The 18,913-nt window shown below is 46.3% G+C and overlaps 1 protein-coding gene across 1 annotated transcript; it reads left to right on the top strand.

Moving 5' to 3' along the window:
* Nucleotides 1-3,011: 3,011 nt before the first annotated feature.
* LRRC58 (leucine rich repeat containing 58) lies at nt 3,012-8,871 on the top strand. Its single transcript, XM_053371837.1, is given in 6 exon segments — nt 3,012-3,024; nt 3,364-3,427; nt 3,429-3,977; nt 5,791-5,919; nt 6,637-6,914; nt 8,411-8,871. Coding segments are annotated over 6 exon segments (1,242 nt in total). The 3' UTR covers nt 8,620-8,871.
* Nucleotides 8,872-18,913: the final 10,042 nt, after the last annotated feature.

The following is an 18,913-nucleotide window of genomic DNA, read 5'->3' as shown; positions in this document are numbered from 1 at the left end:
CCACCCTCCTTATCCTGAGTCAGGCCAAGGCTTCATTTCCCTCAGAACTGTCTACTTTCGAATTGCAACACTGAAGAGGGCAATCAGGTTTAATTGCCAGTTGTCCTGAAAGTTCAGAGCTGAAGCGCAGCTTGGTCTGCCCCACCTGTGAGTCAGAAGGCTGGTGGGTGTGAACTGTTGTTTTGCATTACTAGAACCTATTGCTTGTAAGCTGCCTTGAAAATAATCTGATTGAACTTCTGGCGGTAAAATGATGAAGGCACGTTGGGGAGACAACCCCTTTTCACCATTCCACCACTGCACATGTCAGAACACAGCATCACTCTTATCCACTTGGGTCCCCACAACCTTCAGCCTAATCTCATTGACTTGCTAGATGACAACACCCTGAGTGCAGGGCCGCCTGGTTTCCGCTGGGCTTGTTAGGGTGGAACGTGGGTGGCGCTGTGGGTTAAACCACTGAGCCTAGGGCTTGCCGATCAGAAGGTCAGTGGTTCGAATCCCCGCAATGGGGTGAGCTCCCGTTGCTCGGCTCCTGCTCCTGCCCACCTAGCAGTTTGAAAGCACCTCAAAGAGCAAGTAGATAAATCGGTACCACTCCGGCGGGAAGGTAAACGGCGTTTCCGTGCGCTGCTCTGGTTCGCCAGAAGCGGCTTAGTCCTGCTGGCCACATGACCTGGAAGCTGTACGCCGGCTCCCTTGGCCAATAAAGCGAGATGAGCGCCGCAACCCCAGAGTCTGCCACAACTGGACCTAACGGTCAGGGGTCCTTTTACCTTTACCTGTTAGGGTGGAAAGCAGGGAGTCCAACAGCAGGTGGAACCAGAGCCAATAACAGGCTGAGCCAATTCTAGCTGTGTCCCCATCCTGCTCCCAGGCAAGTTCTGCAAAGGCAATGCTGAAAAGGGGCAACCTGGCAGGTAGTGCCACCCACCTGGGCTGGTGGTAAGCAAGGCAGGCAGGTGGGAGCTGACTAAGTCTTGGTGGGGCAGGAGCTGTGTTTGGGCCGTTAGCACTTCAGATTGCGGGGGGGGGGGGCAGCTGGTGTGATGGAATCTAGCTCCTTCCTACCAAAACCCAACAGACAAAAAAGCAAGCCCCGTGTCTGGAAAATGAGCAGGCCAGGGAATACTCTAGGCCAGGCCCCTCCGGTCTGATGTGCCCAGTCACCACTAGAGATGGGAAGGTCTGGGGGAAAAACCCCAGGAAAATTGGGGAAAACCCATTTTTTTTCCTGTACCCCCAAGCCGTTTGTTTCCATTTGGAAAGAATGGGGGGGAACAGTCCCCCCTAATTCTTCCGTGTTTTTCCCAGGCCTTCCCATCACTAAGCACCGCCCCATCACCCCCTCCATGTCAGGAATGCATTGACTTTCTTATGGCAACAAGGATCTGAGATCTTTTAATGGAATGGCTGGTGCTGTAATTATTTGCATGGTTCTAAGTGCGGGGTGTGTGTGTGTGTGCGCGCGCGCATACACACATAGTTTTAATTCTATGTTTGTTTTTGAATGATCCCCCCTATGTTTTTAATCGGCATGTTTTAAATTTTTATCTGTAATCCTTGAGTCTTTTTTGGGAGGGTATAAATAAATATATAATAATTTATCTTTGATTCAGAAGCTGCAGTTAGTGCAGAATGCTACAGCACAACTGCTGGCAAGAGTGAGATCTTGTCAGCATAAAACACCTGGGCTCAGATAGCTCTACTGTTTGCTGATTTGCTGCCGGGCCAAGTTCAAGGTTGCATCTGGCGAGGGAAGTGCACAGATGACACTCATATATTTTCATTTATGCAGGGGGTTGAACTACCGTAGATGACACTCACCGCCCCTTCCAATTCTACAAATCTCTAATTCGATGATCCACCATTTTATCTTTTTGGAAACTGCTTTGGGGCAGTGTTGTTTTGCAATGAAGCAGCGTACCAATTTTATAGGAAAAACAGAGAAAAACAAATCGGTAGGAAGGTAGACCATAAATAGATAAGCAGGTAGATAAAATAATAGTTTCTGCATTTTAACTTCTGCACCGTTTTTAAAGCAACGTTGTGGATTTCCCTCAGTTTCACTGTTTTGTCTTTTTGTAAACCGCTTTGACAGCAGTTTTGACAGCAGTAAACCGCTTTGGTGACAGCAGCCGCGAAATTAAAAGACGCCTGCTCCTTGGGAAAAAAGCGATGGCAAACCTAGACAACATCTTAAAAAGCAGAGACATCACCTTGCCAACAAAGGTATAGTTCAAGGTCTGGTTTTCCCAGCAGTGATGTATGGAAGTGAGAGCTGGACCATCAAGAAGGCTGATTGCCGAAGAATTGATGCTTTTGAATTCTGGTGCTGGAGGAGACTCTTGAGAGTCCCATGGACTGCAAGAAGATCCAACCTCTCCATTCTGAAGGAAATCAGCCCTGAGTTCTCACTGGAAGGACAGATCCTGAAGCTGAGACTCCAAGACTTTGGCCACCTCATGAGAAGAGAAGACTCCCTGGAAAAGACCCTGATGTTGGGAAAGATGGAGGGCACAAGGAGAAGGGGACGACAGAGGACGAGATGGTGGGACAGTGTTCTCGAAGCTACCAGCATGAGTTTGACCAAACTGCGGGAGGCAGTGGAAGACAGTAGTGCCTGGCGTGCTCTAGTCCAGGGGGTCACGAAGAGGCGGACACGACTAAATGACTAAATACAACAACAACAAACCGCTTTGAAGGTGGTGGTGTTTTACAATGGTGTATAAATTTTATTAAATAGATAGATAAATGAGAGAAACAGGTAGGTAGACAGAAAATAAATAGGTAGGCAGGTTTGTAGAAATGATGATGATAATGATAATAATAATAAATAGTAGTAATAACAGTAATAATAAAATCACCATCTGTTTCAGTATTTTAACTTCTGCTCCGTTTTTAAAGGAACGTTGTGGATTTCCCTCAGTTTCACTGTTTTGTCTTTTTGTAAACTGCTTTGAAGGTGTTGTTTTACAATGGTGTGTAAATTTTATGAAATAAATAGACAAATGAGAGAAACAGGTAGGTAGACAGAAAATAGATAGGCAGGTTTGTAGAAATAATAATAATAATAATAATTAGTAGTAGTAGTAGTAGTAATAAAATCATCATCTGTTTCAGCATTTTAACTTCTGCTGCTTTTAAAGCATTGCCGATTTCCCTCCATTTCACCGTTTCATCTTTTTGAACAGCACTTTTGAGGCGTAATAATAATAACAACAATAGATTTTATTTATTTCCCGCCCTCCCCAGCCAAAGCGGGCTCAGGGCGGCTAACAGCACTTTTTATTCTGCTTTTGATGAAGGCGAGCAGCCCTTCTTATTCTGCTTTACATTCAAGCGGTGGATAAACTTGAGGAGCAATCCCTCCCGAGGGCCGCCCGGGAAGCTGTGCAAGGCCCGCGGCGCCGAGGACGGAAGCGGGTGGCGGGCGAGGCGCGCAGGTTCCGGGGCCGCCTCCTCCTCCTCCTCCTCCTCAGACGGAGCGCGATGGCGGCGCGGCCGGGCCGGGCCGAGGCGGAGGCGGAGGCGGGCGCCTGCGAGGCCGAGGAGGAGGAGGAGGCCGCGGCGGAGGCCTCGGGTGCTGCTGCCGCGTCGCCGACCCGCCGCCTGGCGCCGCCGGCGTCCTGGCTGTCCGCGGAGGGCGGCCTGCCGTCGGGTCTGGGCCGCCGCTTCCCGGCGCTGGAGGTGCTGGACGTGAGCGGGACGGGGCTGGCGGCGCTGGGCGCGGAGCTGCTGGAGCTGCCGCGGCTGCACACGCTGCTGGCCAAGAACAACCGGCTGGGCGCCGAGGGCTCGCTGCCCAAGGGCCTGGCCGGCGCCCCGCTCGCCCGCAGCCTGCGCGTCCTCAACCTCAGCGGCAACCGCTTCACGCGAGTGCCGGGCGCGCTGCTGGGCCTGCGCCGCCTCCGGAGCCTCAGCCTGGGCAGCAACCGCCTCCAGGGCATCCCGCCCGCCATCCAGCAGCTCAGCAGGTGAGGCCGGAGGGGCCGGCGGGGGCCGGAGGGCTCGGCCCTCGAGGGAGAAAGGAGAGCCAGAGAATAGTGGGGGGGGGGGGGCGGCTGCTCAGCAGAGCTGCCAACTTGCAGGTTTGGAAATAAGGGAGCAACAAGGACTTGGACAAAATACATATTTTGTTGCCTGCAAATGGCTTGAGATCCCTATGAGGTCCATCAATTACCACAGAGCATCTATTCAACACAAGAAACAGCCACAATTTGTTGCTGACAAAGGACAGCTGGAGATATCAAGGGCCCCATTGCCTTCAGGGGCTTATTTAAGGGACACCATCCAGAAGGGGCAGCGGCGGGACGTGGCGCTGGGATGAGGGACTGTCCCGCCAAAGAAGGGACGCTTGGCAGCTCTGTTGTTCAGTCGTGTCGGCCTCTTCAGGACCCCCTGGACCAGAGCATGCCAGGCTGGGGGTTCAAGCCCCACATCGGGCAAAAGGCTGGGCATGGCAGGAGGTTGGACTAGATGACCCTCATGGTCCCTCCTAACTAGAATTCTGTGATCACACAAAAAATCTTCAATGAAAACTATTTGTTAAAAAAGAAAAGAGGCTTTCAAAGCCTGCTCCCAGCAACACCAGCCAGAGGCTTCCCAGAAGGAGGTTCTGAGCGCACCAGTTTTCCTTCTGCTCCTGTATGAGACATAGCCATCAATGGCTGTTGTTGTTTAGTCGTGTCCGATTCTTCGTGACCCCCTGGACCAGAGCACGCCAGGCCCTCCTGTCTTCCACTGCCTCCCGCAGTTTGGTCAAACTCATGTTGGTAGCTTTGAGAACACTGTCCCACCATCTCGTCCTCCGTCGTCCCCTTCTCCTTGTGCCCTCCATCTTTCCCAACATCAGGGTCTTTTCCAGGGAGTCTTCTCTTCTCGTGAGGTGGCCAAGGTCTTGGAGCCTCAGCTTCACGATCTGTCCTTCCAGGGAGCACTCAGGGCTGATTTCCTTCAGAATAGAGAGGTTGGATCTTCTTGCAGTCCATGGGACTCTCAAGAGTCTCCTCCAGCACCACATTTCATAGAATCATAGAATCATAGAGTTGGAAGAGACCACAAGGGCCATCGAGTCCAACCCCCCTGCAAAAGCATCAATTCTTTGGCGATCAGCCTTCTTGATGGTCCAGCTCTCACTTCCATACATCACTACAGTGGTACCTTGGGTTACAGATGCTTCGGGTTACAGACTCCGCTAACCCAGAAATAGTGCTTCAGGTTAAGAACAGTTTCAGGTTAAGAACGGACCTCCAGAACAAATTAAGTACTTAACCCGAGGCACCACTGTACTGGTAAAACCATGGCTTTAACTACACGGACCTTTGATGGCAAGGTGATGTCTCTGCTTTTTAAGATGCTGTCTAGGTTTGTCATTGCTTTCCTCACAAGAAGCAGACGTCTTTTAATTTCGTGGCTGCTGTCACCATCTGCAGTGACCATGGAGCCCAAGAAAGTAAAATCTCTCACTGCCTCCATTTCTTCCCCTTCTATTTGCCAGGAGGTGATGGGACCAGTGGCCATGATCTTCGTTTTTTTGATGTTGAGCTTCAGACCATATTTTGCGCTCTCCTCTTTCACCCTCATTAAAAGGTTCTTTAATTCCTCCTCACTTTCTGCCATCAAGGTTGTGTCATCTGTATATCTGAGGTTGTTGATATTTCTTCCGGACCGTACAGGTCCTTTGCACCGTGTTCTTTCCATAAGTGGGTTGTATTGTGAATTGAAATTCTGAGCTGAGAGAAATCATTACTATAAACTTTTTGTGTCACTTTTCTCTTTGTCTTCCAGTTTGGAGTTTTTGTACCTTGGAGGAAACTTCATTACTTCGATTCCACCAGAGTTGGCTAATCTGCCTTTACTCAATTACCTAGTCCTGTGTGACAACAAGATACAGAGTATTCCCCCTCAGTTGGCACAGTGAGTATTTTGAGCAATTGAACTGTTTTGAATATATTTAGCTCTTCAGAACCTGGTAACTCCTGCTTCAGCAGGTATTTGTGTGTAGGAAGAAGCATGCAAGGTGTTTTGTTGTATGTACAAGCCAGTTGTGATTAGCTGTGGCTTCACAGCATGCTTATGTCGCAAAACATATTGTGCAGTTGTGTCATATGACAATCTGCATGCAGTTTGTGTGCTATAGGAAAAGTCTCTAAATGAAATCATGCAGCTTAATCACATTGATGTGTACTGTTAAATTTACGCAAAAATGGCAGTACTGGATCATGCATCCAGTTGTCTGCTTTGGATTTCTCATTAGTCTGTTTAGGGCTGTTTGTCTATGCAGTTTTGCATGCTGTATCAGCCATGTTATTTTGACATCTTTGAATGGTTTGGAAATAATCTCATGCAGACCTGTGAAGGGAAAAGCGTTATGTATGATCTGAAGTTTGAAGTGAGGTTATCACAGCAGCAAAAACCAGGATGTAAGCCATTGGATCAAAGCAGCAATCCAATGCCCTTCGAACATACAAAGCGCTTTAAACATACTGCATATGTTTGGGTTCTTGAAAGGAATTTTCAAGGTCTAATCTAGGAAACTTAGGCTCTCCTATGGAAAGTGTAAGGGAAAGAGGGCCCGGAGGACTGGAATTATGGTATTGCCTTACCCCAGGTTTTCTGATGTTTGGTTTCCAGGTTGCATTCCTTGCGCTCCCTTAGCCTCCACAATAACCTGCTGACATACCTTCCTCGGGAAATCCTCAATCTGGTTCATCTTGAAGAATTGAGCTTGCGTGGGAACCCATTGGTTGTACGATTTGTCCGTGACTTGACCTACAATCCTCCAAGTCTCCAAGAACTGGCTGGACGCACCATTAAAACCCGCAATGTTCCCTATGTTCCTAGTGACCTCCCTGGGAATCTCCTCCGCTATTTGAGCCTAGCCAGCAACTGCCCCAACCCTAAATGTGGAGGTATGCCCTATTCCCTGTTCTTGTGGGACATTCCTCCTGCCTTCCTGCACAAGTACTCACAGCCACTTTCTTCCTCCCCGTTCCTTTTTACTGCCATGATAAGCCAACCTAAGGTTTGATCAAGCATGTTGTCGTAGTTACACACTTTCCTTAGTGACCAGGAGCCACATTCAAGAGCAAACCTTGGCTACAGCTTCTGCTAATCATAAGTTTTGGATGACATGCAAAGCCCAGCCTTGACTTGACTTAGTGCCCAAATTGCTCAGGTTTATTTCTAAAGCTGACACATGAGGAACTAACTTGCTTTTCACATGTGAGGTTACTCAGTCAATTTTATTTAATATTAGGGCATAGCAATTTAAAGACTAGTACAAAATATATCCCTGTCTGCACAGTGGACCCTCGGGTTACATTACCGTCGGGTAACATAACTTTCGGGTTGCCAACGCGCTTCTGGGTTTCGCCGCACGCTCTTCGTGCCGCATGCATGTGCAGAAGCAGCTCCTCATGTTGCAGACTTTTCAGGGTATGCCCGGACTCCCGGAACGAATTAAGTTTGTATCTGGAGGGTCCACGGAACTTAACAAACTAGCCCTCAGCTTTCAGTAAGGCAACCTTGCATTTTTCTTGCCCAGAAAAAAAATAATTTTTCTGGAAGATAATTTGGAGAAATAGGTGTTAAATCAGAACTGTGAGAACTTCAGTTCATTTAGGAAAGGAGTCATCAACCTTTTCAGAACAGAGACTTAGGCTGCAGCCCTATACACATTTACCTGTGAATAAGCCCCAATGAAGTGAAGAGTAGACTTGAATAGAATTGTGTCAACAGTGGTTAACTGCAACATGCACCATGGGACTTTATTTATTTTACTGTTTACATCTACCTTTCTCCATCTCTGTCTCTTCCCCATTTGTTTTTCTCCTACTTCCTAGTAGGATTTGTTTTTGTCGTGGGTCCACCTAGTGCAGCAGTTGGCAGTCAGTAGTAGCCCTTCACCTGTTTCTTCAAAATACCTTCCCATCCTCAAGAGGGAAAAAGAGAACGGTGCCACTAATTCAACCTAGTTAGGATGGGTCATAACCCACTTCTGCTTTCTGGCCCATCAGTTTAAAACCAGAGACAGCCTAAATCAGCAACCGGGTTTTCCTGTTTGTTAGTGCCTTTTGCAGACAGATAATTAGGGTTTCATCTAAAATAGCACTGAGGACAGTAATGTGTAATCAGCACAAAGATTTCGCTTGTGCAGTAGGACTTCCCCCCTTCCCCTGGGCACCCCTTCAATCTGTTAAGGGGGTTCCCCCTAACCCTTAGGAACAGATTTGGGGCGGATGCAAGGGAAGAAGAGGGGGAAAGTCCCCTTGTGCTAATGGAATTCCTTGTGCTGACTGGACACAGCTGAATATTGCATAGGAATTATACAAATAAGATACATGCACACTTTAACTATAAATACGAAAGCATTTGTTGTCTTAAACTACGTTTCTTTTGCCCATAGGAGTCTATTTTGACAGCTGTGTCCGACAAATCAAATTTGTGGACTTCTGTGGGAAGTACCGCCTTCCTCTGATGCACTACCTGTGTTCTCCCGAGTGCTCTTCCCCCTGCAGTTCTGCATCTCAGAGTTCCACTTCCCAGAGTGAGTCCGATTCAGAAGACGAAGCCATTGTTGCAGCGCGCAGGATGCAGAAAGTTCTTCTTGGCTAGGAGAAGGAAGGAAAAGACTAGATGCGAATCGTATTAAGAAAAGCAGTTGTGGAGCTACAGTGTCTGGTGCTGCACAAGAGACATCCTAGGAACCTTACCCTGACCTGTCTCCGCTTTGTGGCTCATAGAAATGTGGGGGGCCAAACAGAATAGTTGGGGCCGTGTGTCCTGAGAGGCTAAAGTTACTTGGTGCATTTGGGTGGAAATTGACACAGGAACCTTTGAAGGTAATGCTATTGGGGAAATAATTCTAGGGTTCAGGACTTTTCAGCGGGTGCTTTGAGTGCTTCAGGACTGAGACTAAGGATGAAGTGGACTGATCTTTGTCACTGTGATAAAACAAATAATGATATGATAGTGCCGGGTGGAAAGAGTGCTAGCAGTGCATCTGCCATACTTGAACATTTCTCTCTCTCAGTGGGAGTGCTTGGTCTTTATTTTTAACAACATTCCTCCAAAGTACAGAAATATCTTAATTTTGATACTACTTTGGCTGGGTTCACTGCCTATAACCAGGTGTTCTGCTCTATCAACAGAACTATGCTTTTCTTTATATTACACTGCTTTGCACTACAGCATTAGTGCCTTCTTTGGACTTTCTCCTTTTTGTTACAGTTGCTACATCACTATCTGTGATAATTTGTGGTCCAAGAATTACTTGCCCTGGTCTAAGTCCATCTGAAGCAAAAGTGTAACTAACTAGTAAATTGCAAACTAATCCTTTACTTCCAACTTGGTTCTTACACACACAGGTGCCATTCTTTAAGAATTTTATGCTTTCGACAATATTTGCTCAAAGAGCACAGCTACGTCATAAACTTCGGTGGTTACAATAATATGATGCCTTGTAGCTATATAACTCTGAAGAGTCAGGCGTTTCTACCAATACTACAATGTTCCCTGTTCCCTTCAAGGCAACTCAGTTTGTCTTTCTCATATTAGTTTTGGCTTCCTGTGGATTTTGCCCACTTCTGTCCTTATCTGTCACTGTCGGAGATTCTATCATGTACAGTAGTCAAGTGTCTAGCCTCTGTAGAAGATTTTTTAAAAGTATTTTTTTTTTAATTCTACAGAGTAACAGACAGATAGGAATTTTCATTGATCACTAGAGATACCGCTAGCTCTAACAGTTGCCAACGTCACACAGCACTCAGTTTCAAGAGATCTGTAAGTTCAAAGGATGTGCTGCTCCTCTCAAGTGACAGGTGTTTTCGCACACCTTTTACCTGTTTCTGTCACTTGTTTTTGTTGAAGATCCACAGTGACTTTTCTCAAGATTTTCTGCTTTCGCCGCTCAGAGAGTTCATTTTTTGAACAATGAATTTAGTATTGTGGGCTAATGCTGAGAAAAGTTATCTATTTGCAATGGAAACACTGTTTTGAGGAATTACATTTGGATTGGGTACCGGGGCTTGGAGAAGAAATCACATCTAGAAAAGCCCTTGGCATAGAGCAGTTGGGTGAGAAGGGAATCCTCCTCCTGCTCCTGTAGACAGGGCTATTAGGAAGAGTCTAGTTGCTTGTGATAAAGTTTGGATCTGCATGCAGTTCTGTTTCTACCCACCTCTTCCCTGCTTCCTTTAGCCTTCGATTCCATGGAAGAAAGGCAGGATATACGTATTAGAAAATAAATCAAATCACCCTACCTCTAGTTCAATAACATACAGGGAAAAACCCCCACAACTTCATAGCAGCAATACCAAATTAAATCTTGTCGCTTGAGCTATGACTTGTCAGCGTGTTTCCTTATTAGTGGTTCTTATGTAGGATTGAATCTCTGAATAAATGAAGTAAAAAAAATGTTTGATACATACTGTTAGCCCCACCCAGGTGCACTTCTTACCTCCAGTCTATCTTGATGAATTTTCTAGCATCTTTGAAAATAAGTATAGAGAGTATATACTTTCCTTTCCAACCCTTAATATGTGAGATTATTCTGATTTGGTGTTCAGAATACTAGCTAAAGCTGCTGTTTTTATGAATCTTCACTACCAAACAGGCATTTTTAGCCTTCATCAAAGCATTCTCATTGCTTTAGCTACTGTTCTCATTTCAGCTAACCCTGAAAGTGAATAAATAATTCCATTTTTCCTGCTGTTTCTTCCTCCTGCCATATCTTTAGCCAAAAAAACAACAGATGGGCTGTTTATAAATGCAAGTGTAATGTTTTAAGATCAGTAGGGAAGGCTTTGAGGACAAAATAGCTACTTGACTGGAAGCAATTTCTACAGTTTCCAGTCTTCCTGCTTCTCTCTCTGGTTAGGATTTGCAGGATTTGCAGAATCTTTCAGTATCCCTTCAAAGGTCCTCATGCACTTTCTCATGGGGCTCTGAATGGCCTTCCTGATCTTTTTCTCTTTTTATTGAAAGCTTATGTGGATGGCTTGGCAAGAGGGAGATCTTGGTCCTCTTTAGTTAGTGGCAATGAATGGGAGGGATTTAACCGATGGGAAGTAATGAAACTTAATCCTTACAGTACTGCTTTGTTACTGACTTCAAAGAGTCATTTTAATCATCTTAAACTGCACCAGTAAGATGTTTTTCACTGCTTGAAAAAGCTCCTTGGACACTTCAAACAGATGAGCTGGAGCGTGGTGTGGTTTAAAAGTAATTCCCATCTTCAAAAAACTTTCCAGTCAAACTACGTTGCTTGTTTATCTAGCATGCTTGATTGCACAGTGAACTCTGATCCAGAGTTTTCACCTAATTCTCTCGTTAAATGTAATCATGTGCCTTATATTTGCTTTACCAAGTTTTAAAGGTGCCTTGTGTTTGTATAACTTCACTTTGCTAGATATGCAAAGTTCTGTATTTCTAAAAGTATGTCATTATGAATTGTTAAGGAGCTTTTGAACACTAAATCAAATAATAATTTAAAACTTGCACCTGACTCTTAAGTGTCTGTTTTGCCCTTATGTGAAATAATTGTACCTGGATATGTGTGCTGCAAAACACCCACCTCCCCCAGTGTGTAATTTATACTATAATTTTAAAATATCTTCTTTTTGTTTGTGGGGAGAAGTGTCAAATAGCTTGGCTGGTGTTCCAGTGTTTGGGATGGATTCAGCTAAGAGTCTGGCTAGTGGAAGCTCACACAATGATTTCTTGTGGTGAAAGGATAGTTCCAATCGGAAGCCACAGAAGCCCCATTGCACATTCAGCTTCCAAAAATAGTTCACAAACCGGAACAGTAACTTCCGGGTTTGTGGCGTTCGGGAGCCAAAATGTTCAAGTAGCCCTTCAAAAATCAAGGTACGGCTGTACAGTATATTTAAAAGCATTGTTTCAATACATGTGGGCTTGCAACACAACTTTGATGTGTAGAGTTCTCTTCTTTGGTGTCCTAGCAAGCCAGCCATGCCCCATTTTAGAACATATGTTCCTTATGAACCCTGTTTTTTTCTTATTTCTGTCCCCCTCCCCAACCCTTCCAGTAGTCAGCCAGCATTGCATGACAACTGAGCATGCTCAGCCCTCGCTGATCTGTTCCCCCCCCCCAATGTTTTTGAATTTTTCTCTTGTTTATGCAAAGATTAGGGTTCCCAAAGCTCAATGGCACTTTTGTCTTGTATGTGGATAGAAGTGTTTTGGCTACATAAAGATTGCCGTTTGAAGAAATTAGTTTGCTAATTGTTTACATTCTCTATAAAAGTTTCTTTACTGAATTCAAATTTTGGTTCAGTCTAAAAATAAAGTATAAATTTAGCTAGGCCTAAAATGGGTGCATACATTCCCAGAGGGACCAAACTAACTTGCAGTGCAGTCTTATGTCCCTTCAGAAATAGGAACTACTAAGAGCTCTGGGTGTCACCCCCTTGTTAAGTGTAGTTAAGACTGCAACTGATAAAATTACTACTCTTTTTGCAACTAGGCCCTTGCAATATAATTAGATCTACAAAAAATTGCTAGCCTACATGTGTAGGGCTGGCTTGTGGAGGAGCCTTCATAGATGCAGCGAGTGTCAAGGAAATGAAAAGCAGCAAGACAAATTAAATAGCTGTGAAAGTTCAGCCACAAGGCAGGTAGGCTGAAGTAAATCAACTGATTTTTGCTTTATTGCTAAGTTCAACAACCTAATCTTTTGTCAGTTCTATTTGGCTTACTTCTTCAGACAAGCTTCCAGAAAACAAATCCAATTGCAGGTATGGAAGCTGATCTGCACCTTCCACAGCGAAGAGAACTAATAATTATACTTCCTTCTATCCTTCAGCAATTCTTCTGTGATTAGGCTAGGCTAGGCTTTCTCTTCTTACATTATTTAAGTCCTACAGGTTTTAGCAGCATGCTTGTTTGCTTGCCATATTGCCAACTTACCATTTATTTTGCATTTTCAAAAATAAAGAAGATTTTGTCCTTGGTTGTTTTTTTTAAGTCAGTGGCTACGCCTCTCCCACCCACATCTGCTCTGCCCCCGGACCATGAAAGCACTTTGCAGTCATAAGCACAAGGGAATATAGATTACAGAACCGTGCCTGCAGTTCAACAGAAGTAACTGGGGAGAATAGCAATGAAAATGGCCACAATGTCCTCATAAGGCCTGGAATTTGTGTGGTGGGTCAGTCGAGGTACTCCAAAGCAGTGCTACAGATCAGAAGACTTAGAAGCAACCTTTAGGCAAGTTGCATTTCAATCTTCTTTTTTGTAAGATGTTTTGAGGACCCATCTAGATCAACAGGTTGAGTAAGAAAAATCAGAAACGGTTGTTACCTAATAGGAACAGATGGCTACATACAACATTAATCTTGCATGGAGCATAATATGGATGTACCTTATTGAATATACAGTCATACCTTGAGTTCAATGCGCTTCGGGTTGAGCGCATTCGAGTTGCGCTCCGCGGCAACCCGGAAGTAACGGAGCGCATTACTTCCGGGTTTTGCCGCTCGCGCATGCGCAGATGCTCAAAATGACTTCATGCGCATGCACGGAAGCAGCGAGACGCAGCACACGCAGATGCGTTGTCGCATCTTGCGTTCCGTTCGGGATGCAAACGGGGCTCCAGAACGGATCCCGTTCGCTTCCTGAGGTACCACTGTACCTACCTCCCCATTCTTCTATTCAAAAGTGCAGCCACCTGGATTGACTAACTTTTAAAGAAACAAGGACTGGGAGGGAATCGTAGAACTGTAGAGTTAGAAGGGACCCTGCGGATCATCTAGTCCAACCCCTGCAAGGCAGGAATCTGCAGCTGTCCCACACAGGGATCCAGCCTTCAATCTTGGCGTTATCAGCACCCTGCTCTCACTATACCTCTTACCTCTTTTAATTATTGCCAACCTATGGGATTTGATCAGTTGTGGGTTTAAAAAAAAATCTTTAAATTTATGGTTGCCATATTACCGTGTCAGGTAGAAGTGATAGATTTGTAATACTGTCTTGCTAACATTAATTCCAGTGTTGAGGTTTTTCCCCGGTGAATCAAAAGAGAGATACATCTCCCTGCTTTGCTGAGTGTGGTGTTGCATGTGCTGCAGAACAAGAAACAAGCAGAGTAGATTTTTCTCTTCACACTGTGAGCAGATCTCTGAATGATTCAGAGGAGGTAACCGGGGAGCCGAACACCTGCTTGTATTCAGCAAAAATGGACGTTAAATATTTCAGGAGACTGGGAAGCTCAGGGGACCAGAAAGGAATAGATCACATTTCCTAATAATAAAGTGGCTTAACGAGTAGATGATCTGCAGTTTGTCAGAGGCATCTTAAGATCCCTAGTAGATAAGTCAACAAAGTCCTTCCATGTGTGCTTTTGAGCAGAGGAGTAGCCACGGTAAGTAGGTTAGATTACGAGGAACAGTTAAAGTTATTTCTGAAAACGTTTTTCTCTGCAATTAGCAATACAACAAAACAATGTAATGAAAAGAATGGCTTAGTCTAATGAGAAGATGGTGCTAGGGAAGCAAGTTACTACACCCGAAACGTGAGAAGCACTAGTTAGACATGTGGCGAGGGATCAGTGATAGCGCTCTTATTTATATCGAAGGACGAAAATAATGCATTAACGTAGAAGGGGATATAATGGGACAAGAAGTAATAGCAAAAATACTGGAAAGGAATATATATACGCAGGACGCGGGTGGCGCTGTGGTCTAAACCACAGAGCCTAGGGCTTGCCAATCAGAAAATCGGCGGTACGCATCCCTGCGACGGGGTGAGCTCCCATTGCTTGGTCCCTGCTCCTGCCAACCTAGCAGTTCGAAAGCACGTCAAAGTGCAAGTAGATAAACGGCATTTCCATGCGCTGCTCTGGTTCGCCAGAAGCGGCTTAGTCCTGCTGGCCACATGACCCGGAAGCTGTACGCCGGCTCCCTCGGCCAATAAAGTGAGATGAGCGCCGCAACCCCAGAGTCGGCCACGACTGGACCTAACGGTCAGGGGTCCCTTTACCTTTACATATATATATGCATGTCAGATTGCTGTGGGAGAAAAAACCTACAAAACTACGAGGAGCAGTGTGAGTGTAGGTAATTTTAATAAGCAGTGGTACATCTTTAAAGCTTTAATGTGTAGTGATACATCTTTATAACTTTTATTAATGATCAAGCTGATAGGATATCTCCTCCTTTGGCACACAGTAATTTATAGTTGGGCCTGTTAAGATGAGTCTTGTGTAATTTGAAAAAGGGATGATTAAAGATAGATGGGGATAATTTTTCAGCTCTGTCTGTCATGCCATCGAGGACTGGAGGTAATTCAGCTCTCGAATAATGTGCAGTATACACAACACAACTTGCTTTGTTTTATGTAAAAAACCTCTATTAATAGAGCTGTGGTGAAGGAAGCAGCATATTACAAGAGGGCAATTGCATTTGCTTTTTAAGTTCCCAAAGCTGAAATATGAACACGAAGTCTTTACTTTTGAAAAAGCAAATATTGTTTAAACCTCAAATACAGTGTGATGTGGGCTTCTTGGGAGCTGAGGGGGAGTTGTTTTGGGAATGTTGGTTGGTTCTAACAGGTGCTATTTTGCTGATCTTTTAAGTTCTCAAGACTATGAGATGAGACTTTGTTTCACTGATGGGATCGTGCCCATAAATGATCATTGCTGATTATGTCAGTCACTGGTGTATAATATAAGCATTGTCACATAGGCATCCGTGACTAAGTCACTTGTGCATGTAGCAATCTCAGCCGCAATTGAGGCGCTGGATTGAGAATAACAGTTTCCAAGCCAGCTCCAGTTGGAATTGCCAGCTATAGAAGTGCAATTTGATGGGGAAGCTCCTGCCTCCCTTGCAGCAAAGCTGCTCAGCGCTCGCTTCCCCTTCCTTCCAAACAAACAAACAAAACCAGTCACAGCTGCAAAGTGTTTTATCAAGGTACCAAGAGGACCCATTGTGCACCCAACAGCAAACAGATGCTTTCCCTCAGCTGCTGGAACAAAAGAAGCGGACTTTAAAAGGCAACACAATCCCACAAAACAATGAGCACAGGACAGGTGAGAGCTGTAATCGATAGTACACTGTGTGCAGTGGGAAGTTGCCTGGTGGAATTTGAGAACATCAGTCGATACTGAGCTGTCATCCCCTTCCTAAGGGGACGCGGGTGGCGCTGTGGTCTAAACCTCTGAGCCTCGTGGGCTTGCCGATCGGAAGGTCAGTGGTTTGAATCGCCGTGACGGGGTGGGCTCCCGTTGCTCTGTCCCAGCTCCTGCCAGCCTGGCAGCTTCGGCTGGTGATCTCGGGGCAGCAGCAGCAGCCTAGCAGCAACCAGTGCAAGTAGATAAACAGGTACCACTCCAGTGGGAAGGTAAACGGCATTTCTGTGCGCTCTGGCTTATGTCACGGTGTTCCATTTCACCAGAAGCGGTTTAGTCCTGCTGGCCACATGACCCGGAAAGCTGTCTGCAGACAAACACCAGTTCCCTTGGTCTGAAACGCGAGATGAGCGCCGCACCCCATAGTTACCTTTGACATGACTTAACCATCCCGGGGTCCTTTCCCTTTTACCTCTCCTAAGCCTGTACATGTCCTGCTTTATATATTATGCAACCTTACACGTTTACCTGTGTAAACCTTGGAGATGGGATTTTTGGGTAGAAATAAAAGTGGAGAGTTTACTGGCTGCTGCAGTTGGATTCCCATGTGTGCTTGGTCATATTTGTAATGAGTCTTTTACCATTTACTCTCTAGTCACTGGTCTACCCTTACATGGTTCTTCAGAATACCAAGGAGCTGACAGGTGGGTCAGGGGTGTTTGGCTGTGATATAATAATAATAATAATAATAATAATAATAATAATAATAATAATAATTTATACCCCACCTATCCAGCTGGGTTTCCCCAGCCACTCTGCGCAGCTGTATTGACAGCCCAGGGCACCTGCCCATGACCCAAGGCCTTAGGAGGAAATCCTCCCCCCATCTCAGAAAACAATCATCATTGATAACAGTGATATATCGCTTAATATGCAACATGCAACAAATACTGTACAAATAAATACATCATTAGAAACAGAGAATCCATCAATAAAATATTAAGTTAAGCACAAATAAATAATAAAACACAATAATGTGGTGCAACCCAGGAGCCCAGCAAACCCCTGCTTCAATACATGGGTCATAGAAGTCTCCAAGGCTATGCTAGCCCCCTTCTGACTCCTCTCAAGGCTAGTCTGGGTGCTCTCCGAAGAAACCTGCTGGATTCACCGGGGAGAGGCAGATCATGGCACTGGCTGGAGCATCTCGCGGGAGATGGGGAGAAAGAAAGTTCCCTGGAATCTCCTGGTGGAGATCTCTCTCAAGGGACGAGACTAGCAAAGTATTTCTCAAACTCGCAGCAGCAAAACATCTCTCCAGCCCTCCTGGGGCTGAAATGAAGGCGATGGATTGGAGGCGGAGTGGTGGTACCCAGGAGGTATTTTGCTTTGTTTTGCGGAGTCTTCCAAACTGGACTCAGCGGGGTCCCCTTTACGGCTGGTGATCTCGGTGCAGCAGCAGCAGCAGCAGCCCAAGTTTGGTTCTGGGTGCGCGGGAGGCGCAGGCACTTCCATTCTGCTCTGGGGATCTGGAGCTGGTGGGGCGACCAGGAACCCGCTTCCGGCTCGTCTTTGGCAGTGCAGCCGAGGCTGCTCCCCCCCAGCCCAGCCCCCCTTCCCCTCCCTTGCTTGGAAGAAGCGACCGTCCTCCTTTCCGCCGATCCTTCCTCCTGCCACCCGCTCCCTGCCCGGAGGTTTCCAGCTCTGGTGCGCCCTCGAAGCGCGCGGCGGGGCTGCTGGGGAAAAGCTGCGCACCTGCCGCCCAGCCAGGTAAGAAGGATGGAGTTTTCTGGCGCTGCCTGGTCGAGGGCGGAGGGCGGAGGAGGAATGACCATCTTTAGCCTGGATAAAAGAGGAGATAGGACTGCACATGGACTCCACTGCGCACACGGAAATGGCAGCAAGCTGGTTTTCTCCTGCTCCAGAGCCTAGGACTCGAACCCATGGCTTCAGGAGTTTCCGACTCAACATCAGGAAGAACTTTCTGACAGCAAAAGCTCCTCCGGAGGCGGTGGGCTCTTCTTCCTTGGTGGTTTTTAAGCAGAGGTTGGGTGGCCTTCTGTCCTGGGTGCTTGAGTTGAGATTCAAGGGGGTTGGACTAGATGACCCCTGGGTCCCTTCCAGCTCTATGATTCTGTGACCATGCTCACCTTTGTGTGCACCCTGACCCTTCGCGGCTGGAGGGGCTCCAGGAGGATCTGCAGAACTCCTTGCAGCAGGACTTTCATTCACCTTCTCCCATGAAACAGGGATACTTCTCCCCACCTAATTGGCTCCAATGGCCTCATCAGTAGCGGGGAAGGCTTTTCTCACCTGGATCAATAACTGGCCTGCCTAGTTGAGTAAGGGTTAATGTATGTATGGCATGATGGACCTTTCAGGAAGGGATGGGGGGGCATACCTGCTCCATTCCCTCTTCCAAATTTAGATGCACCACAACCCTGTGGTGTGGGTTAGACTGAGAGAGAGCTACCCATCCAAGGTCATCCAGAAGTTTGAACCCAGGTCTCTCCCCTCCAAGTTAGGTACTCTGACCACTACGGCAGGCTGGTTGTAAGCATCAGTTTCTCTCAAGGTAGATGGCTGGTGCCTTGCTGCCTACCTCACAGGGCTGTTGTGAGATGGGGAAAACATTATATTCTGTGCTCTCCCCCCGCCCCTTATGTACCATGACAATGGAAGAGGGCACAACTTTCTCCCCTTCTTTCTTTTCCAATAATGGAAGTCCAGGTGTGAGGCATGGCCAGTCTTGAGTGCACGTTACCTGGCCAAAGCTGTCCAATGGAACTGTTCCAAATCTTCTCCATCTCACCCCTCAAA

Source organism: Podarcis raffonei, chromosome 17, assembly GCF_027172205.1.
Source record: "Podarcis raffonei isolate rPodRaf1 chromosome 17, rPodRaf1.pri, whole genome shotgun sequence".
Lineage (NCBI taxonomy): Eukaryota > Metazoa > Chordata > Lepidosauria > Squamata > Lacertidae > Podarcis > Podarcis raffonei.
Note: the sequence above shows the minus strand (reverse complement) of the source record. Positions and strands in the feature narration are given on the sequence as shown.